Source organism: Sinocyclocheilus anshuiensis, unplaced genomic scaffold (assembly GCF_001515605.1).
Source record: "Sinocyclocheilus anshuiensis isolate Anshui unplaced genomic scaffold, SAMN03320099.WGS_v1.1 scaffold1973, whole genome shotgun sequence".
Taxonomy (NCBI): domain Eukaryota; kingdom Metazoa; phylum Chordata; class Actinopteri; order Cypriniformes; family Cyprinidae; genus Sinocyclocheilus; species Sinocyclocheilus anshuiensis.
Genome location: NW_015538051.1, coordinates 218,313 through 230,322, shown reverse-complemented (window position 1 = coordinate 230,322; position 12,010 = coordinate 218,313). Strand labels below are relative to the sequence as shown.

General features: G+C 34.2%; 1 protein-coding gene across 1 annotated transcript; it reads left to right on the top strand.

Annotated features, from left to right (window-relative positions):
- The first annotated feature begins 7,878 nt into the window (after positions 1 to 7,878).
- On the top strand, positions 7,879 to 9,988 carry LOC107681880 (gastrula zinc finger protein XlCGF52.1-like). Its single transcript, XM_016478250.1, has 3 exons — positions 7,879 to 7,896; positions 7,946 to 8,075; positions 8,790 to 9,988. Exons 2-3 carry the CDS (start codon positions 8,018 to 8,020, stop codon positions 9,986 to 9,988), a joined length of 1,257 nt encoding a protein of 418 aa, XP_016333736.1. The 5' UTR covers positions 7,879 to 7,896; positions 7,946 to 8,017.
- The last annotated feature ends 2,022 nt before the right edge of the window (positions 9,989 to 12,010 follow it).

Sequence of the window (12,010 nt, the reverse complement as noted above, 5' to 3'; positions counted from 1 at the left end):
TGAATTTATTTAATACACGAGTTTCACAATTTGAGTTGAATTACTGAAATAAATGAACTTTTCCACGACATTCTAAGTTATTGAGATGCACCTGTATATAAAACAATCAACATATTACTGCACAGAAATTCAATCTCTTTGTTTTGCACTATATATTAAGCAATCGTCCATATTCTGACTTAGTGAAAAGAAAAACATTTTATCTTAGTGGAACTTTCAATCTTGTGTCTGTCGTTTAATTACACTTTTTAAATAGCCAATTCTGGTAATCGGAGCATATAAAGTTAACGTGTAAATAATGGTAATGAAAGTCATGAAATTACCAATATATTACGAATAGAGTACATATCTGGTACATCCTTGGTAATATTACGACGTTAGGAGGACGTACTGACGATGTGAGTTGGAAATTGGATGGTAATAAAATTACGGGCATGCGACATCGTAGTTACGTTGTCAATTGGTAAGTCATGAAATTACCACTACATTACGTAACTGTTACGTCGTGTGTTAGCAGGGAATCTAGAATATATGAAAGTTTCACTTTTTGAAATGTTACCAAAAAATTTTTCACGATATTCACATTTTTTGAGATGCCTACACCACTAAATCGCTATTAATTAAATTCTTAGCATTTTAGATCAATTATTAACTTAATCAACGATTCAAAAATACATGTTTCAAGATCCATGCATCTGCACACTCAAGATTTGTAAGAGAAAAAGACTAAATCATTACACTCATACTTCAAAGAATATATTACAAATAAAAAGATCACCAAATGAAACGGTCAACAGTCATTTTGCCTATAAAAATTACCTCAAAAACTACTACTCTAACAGCCTCCAAAGCAACCTCATAATAAGCCACAAACAATCCAATCCAAAAACTCCATTAACACTCATATACAAAATCTCAACAACTTTATTACAAGAAAGTTTATTTTAAAGATTATTTATAAAAAACACAACAAAATAATCCAGTCTATATCAAAATAACTAAACTAAACAAACTACTGTATTGACCCGAATATAAGATGATGTTTTTTTCTTGGAACTACATCTGAAAAAATGCAATCGTCTTATATTCAGGCTCTAGACTTTGACATGTCAATAATACACCCACAACAATAGGTGGCGTCAAATACGCATAAAACGAGTGTGCCAAGAAATACGTAATGTAATGTGTGTTGTAATAATGTTAGAAGATCGTGAGTGAAAACAAAAGAAAAAGAAAAAGAAAAGCTTACAGTGGCATGAGTCGTGACAGTCATGTTAGCCTGATGGGAACAATCTTCAATCTTCAAACTACAATAAGATTTCACTTCTACTGATAATGAAATTTTGTTAGGCTACTATGAGATGGATATCCTAATAGTTATATAATTCAGACGGGCTACCTGTTATTTTAGTGTATATTTTAAATGTGATTGTTGGTACATTTTAACAGTATTTTCCATACATTCAAAACAAAAATTAAAATAGGAAAAAAATATGCAATATGAAAATAATTTAAGAAAAAAAAAATTCCTTAATAAAACACAAGATTTGGTTTTCAAAAAGCCTTTTCCAAAAGGTACATCTTTAAAAAGGGGGGTCGTCTTATATTCGGGTCAATACGGTACATCATAACTTCAATAGTACACATTTATAATCTTTCAACATAGTCACATTAATGGCAAAATATATATAGTCTACCAACCAATTCAAATAATATAATCAACATATTTTTAATTACTTTAACAAAAAAATTTTAACTAAAAAACTATATGATTAATCAATTGCTCACCATTTTATTATATTATAAATTACCTCAGAAATTAGCGCTGAAAAACCCCCTCCATCGAACGTTCAACTAGCCAGAACTAGTTCAATCCGGAAAAGCTCCTCTTTAACTATTTAAAACTCAACGCTGCGATTGGCTAAACCTTTAACTTGGCGATTCTTGTAAAAATGCTAAATAATACACTCTTTAAAAAATACATAAATGCACAAACATTTGATCATATTTTAAAATAAAACATTACCTAAAAATTACGGATGAAACACCATCCACAGGAAACTAAAACAGCACAAACAGTCCAATCCAAAAACAATAATAATAAAAAACAATTATGCAAATTCTCAACGAATTTCTCATCCTAAAGTTTATTTTCAAAAAACAACAACAAAATAATCCACTCTATATCAAAATAGCAAAACTAAACATAAGTAACACCATACCTTAAGCAATACATTAGATTATTTTAACATACAGCAACAACCAACAAATTGACATAATGTTAATCGGCACGATTTTAATTAATTTTAAACTGAAAAAAAAAAAAAACTGCACAGTTAATCAATTGCTTACTATATTACCATATTTAAAATGATAAATTACCTCAGAAATTATCACCAAAACAACATATCCTTTCAATGTTTCAAGAAGCCACAACCAGTTCACTCCCGAAAAGCTGCTCATTAACTATGCATAACTCAACGCTGTCATTGGCTAAACCTTTACTAAATAATTATTAGTAAGAAAACTAAATAATACACTCTTTCACTAATTTATAAAACAATAGCTAACCCAATTAACCAATAAAAAATATATCCGTGTAATATACTTGCCTATTAAAAAGTAAAAAAAACAAACAAAAAAAAATCAATAAGACTACACTATTGAGGCTCACTCAGCTTACTGAGAAAAATCTAAACAAATGACCACGGAACAAAAAAACAACAAAAAAACAAAATCAATTAACATAAAAATTCAAAAGAAAAATAGTTTTTATATTTATAACATACAGTACAGCATAAGCATCATTACATAACGTACAGTGCTGTTTTGATAAATACCATCACGATTACACATTTCACACTAATTTCAATTGACTTAAAATACTTCCAAACAACAATAACAGCAAAACCATAACTCATCTAACAGAAACAGTCAGCTGTGTTTTCATTACTATTTCATTACAAATCAAACATTCAACAACCCATTCATAAACAAGGGCCTCTTAAATGAATCAGCCATTTGAACAAATCATCTCAAAGAATGACTCACTCAATAACAGGATTATCTCACCACCTATTATTTAGTTTCATGTGTAAAAGTATCATTCATTCCAAAATCTCTCTCTATATATATAGATCGCAGAAACAAACTTCAGCTATGATGGAAAAATTACTGTAAAGTTATTACTCTGAGACCGTAACTCCGCAATTCTTTGACATATTGACACCAAACTTTGCACATGTTGTTAACCACACCACATCATTTTTGTAACTATACCATATATTGGTCAAAAGTGACAAACCATTCAAATCACCACTTATTTATTTTCAAGTTTGCTGCATTCTACTTAAAATCATATAATAATATGATTTCAATCGCTCATTTAATGTACATGATCTTACACGCCAAGCCAAATTGTCTAAAGCACGAGACAAACTACATGATTTTCGGCTGTCCCAGACGAAAGACTGACATCGTGAAACAATTGTGGCGATTTCTGATTAATGTGGTTTAATCTTGTCTTCTTCTTCATGCTTGGCCCCTTAATTGCTGCTTGCAGCTATATTTTCATTTGTCTTTGTCAGCTTGTTCTGTTCCTTCTATATGGAAATGTGCAAGAGTTATTCCTCTCTTCAAAGGTGGAGACTCATCCAATGTGAACAATTGTCATCCAATTTCTATTATTTGTTCTTGTATTTGTTTTTGAGAAACTTATTGTTAATCAATTATCTCTTTATATTAGTTCACTGGATATTCTATCACCATTTCAGTCTGGTTTCAGACCCAGGTTTTCTACTACTACTGCCCTTTTAAAATTCACAAATGATGTGTTCTCATCCTTTGACAAAGGCCAAGTCACAGGTGCCATTTTCATCGATCTTTCAAAGGCTTTTGACATGGTCAATCATTACCTTCTCCATAAATTCTCTTCCATTGGTTTAACTAGAAATGCTCTTCTTTAGTTTAATGCTTATCTACAAAACACGTGTCAGTATGTTGTATTCCAAGGTTTTCAGTATGATTATTCGATTGTTGAAAAAGGTGTTCCTCAAGGTTCTATTCTGGGTCCACTACTTTTTTCTGTTTTTATTAACGATTTATCTCAAATATACTTAAATTGCTCTGTAGATCTTTATGCTGATGACACTGTTATTTACACCACTAATTCTGATTTGTTGCAATAATTTGTATACAATATGCTTATATTGAATAAGAAGAAGTATTGTATGTTAATTTGGCACGTGATGAAGCCGTTCTTTTGCATTTGATTTGAATATTAATTTTGATGATGGTTTACTTCTTGAGACTGTTGATTCATTTAAATATCTTGGCCTTTGGATTGAACCTGAACTTACTTTTAAGCCCCATATTGATTATATTGTTAATAGCACATACAGTTGTTTGCGTTTACTTTATCGCTTCATTCATTGTTTTACATGTCAAGTTAGGAAAATAATTATTTCTCAGGTAATATTACCTTTTATTGATTATGCTGATATCGTATATCAAGATACCTCTGACACTTATCTGAAGCCTCTTAATGTGGTTTACAACTCTTTATGTAGATTTGTGTTAAGGTGTCCATATCGTACTCATCACTGCCATATGTAGGAAATGCTTAATTGGTTACATCCTAAATCAAGAAGATGACAACTTAATTGGTTTCTGTTTATTTTTAAATGCTTTTTTTTTTATTGTCCTTGGTATTTGAAACTACTTGATTCCATACATATCTTCTTATTCACTTAGACATGTACATTTTCCGTTCATTTTGTTCCCAGAATTTTTAGTGAAGCCGGACTTAGGTCTTTTCAATATAAAGCTCCATCTGATTGGATTGGAATAATCTTCCTCAGTCTTTGATATCTGTTGCTTCCCTTTATTGCTTTAGGTCATCTTTATTTTCTTAACTTAAAAGCTTTGTGTATGCTTTTAAGTTTTCTTTTGTTGATTCTGTTTATATGTGACATTGATTGTAATCCTGCTGTGGGTGTGGGGGACTGGTTGAACATATCTTCTGTTTTGTATATTTTTGTGTGTACATGTTTTGTATGATTGTTTTGTTTATGTTGTAATATTTTGTTTTTGTGTTTTTAGGAACCCCTTGAAAATGAGATGTCACATCTCAAGGGGCTATCCTTTCAATAAAATCGAAATATTAATTAAAACATCAGTTTGAATAAGGAAAGGAATATCTTTGTCGTAGTATCCTTTCAGCGGTTAAAGTTGCCAGTCATCGCATGCTTTGCATGTGGTGCACTTTATATGTACCATTTTGATTTACCTTTTTTAGAATTTGAAAGATAATAAATAAATTGTTTGGTAAGTTAGATCTCTGATTGTAATCCCTAACCCAATAGTTGATTGTGCTTAAGTCTGTTGACACCAATAATGTGGCAATTTACTGATCTGAAGACAATGAATGAGGTGAAAACAGGATCTATACATTACTTAGCTCACACTACATCACTTAACTGTTTAGTTGTTTACCTCATCACCACGAGGTGAGAGCAGCGACAGATGATCAAAAACACACCAAGTACTGTATAAAATGGCAAAACATTTATAAAACAACATAAAATAGTGTAAAAAAAGTTACTGATGTAGGCAGACTAGACAGTTACATTTAAAAAAATAAAATAAAATTGAAGCACTCAAAGCACACACAAACTCCCAATGTTCTGTATTTTCTGGTGGGCCACCAAATAATATATCTGTGTAAAACTATTTCCACAAGAAGAACACACACATGAGGCTTCTGTGCATAACATGGCTCTTCAGAATCAGTATGAGCTGTATTCACCAGGTGTGCACAAACACACTTTGTTTCAGGAGCTCTTGGCACATACGTGTATATACCTCTAAGGGGGTGTTCACACTTGTCATGTTTGGTTCGATTAAAACTAACTCTGGTGCGATTGCTCTGTTATTGCGGTTCGTTTGAGTAAGTGTGAACGCTGCCATCCGAACCCTGGTGCGCACCAAACAAGCGGACCAAGACCGCTAAAAGATGGGTCTCGGTCTGCTTCCAAACAAACTCTGGTGCGGTTCGAATGATATATGAACGCAACACGGACCAAATACTTCTAAACGAACCACAAACCGGAAGTAATGATGAGATGCGACGCTATGCGACATGATTTGACGATGCGGAACGAGCGATGTATCCAAAACAAAATGTGCAGAGGGCAAACGTGGAGCAACGTAAGACCAGTGTATTAAGCTTAAAGCGGCGATGAGCAGACCAATCGGTGAATGGGTACTTTGATGTCATACACCGATCGGTCTGCGTATTGCCGCTTTAAGTCGAACACACCTATTATTTGGGGTGTTCGGTAAGTTCCGTCACAAAATATATGTCATTCAATCCGACAAATCAGGTTGTGAATGTATGACTATGCGTTTAAGTTCGGTATCTTTTGGTTCGTTATTTATTTCTACTCTTATGACATATTTGGATCAATTTTCTTAGTTACTTTACATGGTAAAAAAATACTGGAACAGATAATGTTTAATACTTCACATTGAGCTGATAATGAGCTACGTGAGACATTTAATATGTATGTAAATGTTAATATAAGTAGATACGAATATAGTTTGATGCTGGAAATATTAGTGCTTAGGTGCTTTGTATTGCTGGACGTTTTATGGTAGTTCTCAGTTTCTACTCACAAAATTAGCATTTAAGTTATAATTACTTTATTGCAGTGAATGTACTTAGAAAATCAAACTATATTTAGATTCATATGGACATGCTGCTAGTTATTTAGCTGGAGTGGTTAATGAAGATGTGTGTTTGTTTTTGTATTGTTTGTGCCATATTGTGTTACTTATAACAGTATTATCTTTCAGTAGAACACTTTTATAGGCTTTTATCATCTATCCTGACTCAGATAATGTTTCTAACAGAAACACTCAGAATAAAGTGAGATGATCTGCTGATGATCCTGAATGTCTTGTTGAATGAGTGTTGATTGAGGCTCATCAATATTAACAGCTGCTGAAAACACTCTGTATTTCATGACAATAGTCCTGTTTTCACCTCATGTATTAAGCTGATGTCTTCAGATCTCCTGTAAATCGCCACTTAAAGCTCATTACATTGGTGTCAACAGACTGAAGGTATCTGTTGCTTACAGATATCTACATTTATTTCTGTCTTTATGCTTCCCAATGCTTTCCTCACAGTTCTTTTCTAGATATCTACCATTATTTTAACAAAGAAACAGAATAATTGTGAATTAGCATCAGTTGTTTTATGATCCAGATACAAATGCTTACATTTGTTAATTAGTAAACGAGTCAAAGACAAAAATGGGTTAATATAGCAAAAAAATAAAACCTTTTTAGGCATATTTAGAACAAGAATCATTTGATGACATGTCCAAACACTATTTTTGGGCTGCACTATGATCCTTAAACACACTCATTAATTGTCCATTTAAATCTCTATACTTTGATTACAAAGTTGTTCTTGCTAACAAATGGGTAAAAGCTAGTGTTTTGAAGGAAAGTATCTTATTTTAAATTTTAAATTTTAAAGTATTTTATCAAGTACAGGTCAGAATAACTATATCTCATATAACTAATGACTACAGAATAACTATACACAAATTTGCACTTAATGGGTTTTCTATGAAACATCTGGTCTTCGACCCTATAAAAACAAATTCAGTAAGTGATATATTTTTTGATTTTGACCAATCAGCTCCTCCCACTCTGGAATTCATAATCAGTGAAACTCCTCCCACTCTGGGATTCATCATCAATGAAGCTCCTCCCACTCTGGAATTCATCATCAGTGAAGCTCCTCCCATCATCAGTGAAACTCCTCCCACTCTGGAACTCATCATCAGTGAAGCTCCTCCCATCATCAGTGAAGCTCCTCCCACTGTTGTTCACCAATAAATGCTGGAATATCTCCATCAGTTCAGAAGTGCAGACGAGCATCAGAGCATCAGGAAGAGCTGAGATCTGATCAAAGACTGAGTTTATTAAAGAGGACAGAGAGAAGATGAGAGATCCAGAGCCCTGCAGAATCAAACACACTGAAGATACTGAAGAACTAACAGGTTGGTGTTTATTCTTCATTCACGATGCTGAAGAACATTCATGTTAGAAAGCGTCTAGCACTTCATCACATTTAGATAAATAGCTAAATTATGAAATGGGTAGAGTTTCCAACAAATATTCAGTTTGTTGGATACAACATTGTGTTTTTTGTCATATTTTTTTAAGCAATAAGCAATATACAGGACACTGTATAAAGTAAATGGACTTTCCAGAATGTCTGACAGGGTTGTAAGAATAACTTAAAGGGATAGTTCACCCAAAAATGAAAATTCTGTCATCATTTACTCACCCTCAGGTTGTTCCAAACCTGTATAAATATCTTTGTTCTGCTGAACACAACAGAAGATATTTGGAAGAATGTCAGTAACCAAACAGATGTCGTCCCCCATTGACTACCATAGTATTTATTTTTCATACTATTTTGGAAGTAAATGGGGGGCGAGATCTGTTTGGTCCTATAACTTAACATTAGATGATTGATAGTTCTCACTACAACACAATTTAATTTGTGCCTAAAATGTTTTGAAAACAATAACTAAAATATCAGTGTACCTCATTCATGAAATTAATTCATAAAAACACACCAGAATGATCATAATGTTTTACAGCAGCTGTCTCGTTTCTGCTATTACATCAGGACTCGCTTTCATATTTCACTCTTTGAATATTGGTTTATTTAAAGTGATTTTTTTAATAATTTTTTTTAATTTCAGAGCTGATGGAAGAGAGCGAGGAGAGAGAAGAACTGAGTGAAGTGGAGGAGAAACATCACGACAAACCTGGAGAAAAACCTTCGAGTCACTCGCAGACTAAAAATAAATTTTTAAAGAAACAAAGAGCCAAGAAATCTGTCACCTGCACTCAGTGTGGGAAGAGTTTCACATGCAAGCAAAGTCTTGAGTGTCACATGAGAGTTCACACCGGAGAGAAACCGTTCACATGTGATCAGTGCGGAAATCAATTCAAAGAAAGAGGAAACCTTAAAATTCACATGAAAATCCACACTGGAGAAAAGCCTTTTACATGTGATCAGTGCGGGAAGAGTTTCACATACAAACAAAGTCTTCAGCATCACATGAGAGTTCACACCGGAGAGAAGCTGTTCATGTGCGGTCAGTGTGAAAAGAGATTCTCAAACAAAGTTAGTCTTGAGGGTCACATGAGTGTTCACACTGGAGTGAAGCTGTTCATATGTGGCCAATGTGGAAAGAGCTTCACGCAATCAGCAACCCTTAAACGACACATGAGAGACCACACCGGAGAGAAGCCGCACACGTGTGATCAGTGCGGGAAGAGTTTCACACAATCAGCAAACCTTAAACGACACATGAGAGTTCACACCGGAGAGAAGCCGCACACGTGTGATCAGTGCGGGAAGAGTTTCACATACAAACATAATCTTAATGATCACATGAGGATCCACACTGGAGAGAAGCCGCATGCATGTGATCAGTGCAACAAAACATTTCTTCAGTCATCAGACCTGAAGACACACCTGACAGTTCATACGCAGGAGAAGCCACATTCCTGTTCTGAATGTGGAAAGTGTTTTTCACTGCTGCGGAGATTACATAGACATGAGAAAATTCACACTGGTGTGAGAGAGTACTTGTGCTTTGAGTGTGACAAGACTTTTATTTCAGTGAGCTCTTTAAAACAGCACGAGAGGATCCACACTGGAGAGAAACCTCACAAGTGTTCACACTGTGACAAGACATTCAGTCGGTCAGGAGATCTGAAATCACATGAGAGGATCCACAGCAGAGAGAAACCGCACACGTGTGATCAGTGCGGGAAGAGTTTCGCTTTTAAAAGTCACCTGAAGCTACACACGAGGATGCATTCAGTGGAGAAACCACACAGCGATGTTCACAAGTCTTTATCGCTGGAGTCCGAGTCAAGTCTCGAGTGATTTAATGGCTTGCTAAAAAAATCCTCATGAATTGAACTCATCCTAATTACGAAGCTCTAGACAAAACATATGATCTTCTATGATATGCTTTGTAAGGTTAATGTACATCCAGCCTGTTACTTAGGTTTTAATCCATTACAATGTGCAAAACAGTTGATCTGTAATCCAATTCTATGGCACATAAGAAAATATGTGAAACAGATATTACAAAACCATGCAAATAAAGTATTTCTTTATGATACAAGTCAGGGGTATTCGATTAAAGTTCCAAGAGGTCCGGTCTCTTCCCAGCGGAGGGGAGATTTATGGGCCATTCTACAGAATTGGTCCAAAGCCAGAGTTGGAAACATCTTAGAAAGAAAATTGTATGTATGCATATTGTATAATATCCAAGGTACACATTTCTAGTAATTGTGCAGTTAATTATCATATTGTATTTTCAGAAAGTTCTGGAATATTTGTCCTCTCTCCAAATTTGTCACTACCGAAACACAATAATAATAATTTAATAAGAAGGGTTATATTGACCTCAGAGGTAAATCAATAACAATAACATTTTTTTTTTGAATACAATTTTTCTTTGTAAAAGGCAAAAAGTTGATCATACTGATTTCAAAGTTAAGGATTCATTAGTTTGAATATACATCGAATGAAAAACTATCATAACATCTCAGTTGATAATTCAGTATACTTTATTTTTGACAAAACATCCCATGTTTCGGTCATGACTGCACATTTTCAATAGTGGGAGAAATGCTTTGGTAGCGACCACATCACAGAACTTTAACTCACGAACTAAAACACTGCTAAAACATACTAAAATACAAAAAAAATTGCATAATTGTACTAATAATTTGTTTATTTCCCCCAAATATGAGGATTATGTGTTCCCTTTTGTCACTACCAAAACAGTCACAACCGAAACATGTCATCATTGTTTTGGTAGTGACAATTCTATGGGATAACACCCAAAAAAAAACAAAGATGTCACTGTCACTACTGAAACATTTGGTGGAGTTTTGGTAATTTTAGATACTTTTGAACCTAGCTCAAAGATGCTAATCAGCACATGGTTATCCAGTTCTGAACAGTGGTATACATATAAAAACTACATGTTATGGAATAATTCCCAAAAAAGTGTGCTTAATTGCAGAAAAAAGGTGTTCGGTAGTGACGTTCCTTAAAGTTACGGCCCTGGCAGCTTTTAGAGCCTGTCTATAGCTGGACATACTGTTTTTCCACGCAATTCTAAAAACTCAAAGCGAACTTCCCCCAACACGCGATGACATCATATTTGCAGCGCGCACCTAAGCGAACTTGCGGATGCGTCGAGTATAAATCAGCCTTAAATCAGCCTTGAGTGTGTTTGCGTTAGATACAGTGAAGACAGCGCGTTAGTTTAGAACTCTGTTTTTTTTTTTTTATCATAGAGTGTGTTAATTTGTGCAATGATAACCTACCAGCAATGTACAATAACTTCCATAGTATTTTTTTCCTACTATCAAATTCAATGTGGACCAGCAACTATTTGGTTACCCGCATTCTTCAAAATATATTATTTTGTGTTTATCATCACAGGAAACAAATTAATACAGGTTTGGAACAACATGTGAGGGAGCAAATAATGACAGAAATTACATTTTAGGGTGAACTATGCCTTTAATGACAGTCAGCAGCATGTTTAGTACTGTCCCTTTAAGACCTGCACGCATCTAATATACACCGGTACGTATCCGTTTTTCTCTCAAATGTTTACTTTCATTTTAGACGTAACCAACTGAGTCTATATGTAAACCTTGTGTGTTTTGACAGTATTAGCGCTAAAGATAATTTAGTTCAGTAATCAAGCGCTGTTTGATAGGCTTTTTAGTGCGCGTGCTTCGGATGTACATGCTCAGAAAAAGCGCACGTCAGAATGAAATGTTTAACCGGCAAGGCTTTAAAGCACATGCAAATAATGTACTTTTGTGATTGTGATTTGGCTGAGATACAACTATTTGAAAATCTGGAATCTGAGTCTCT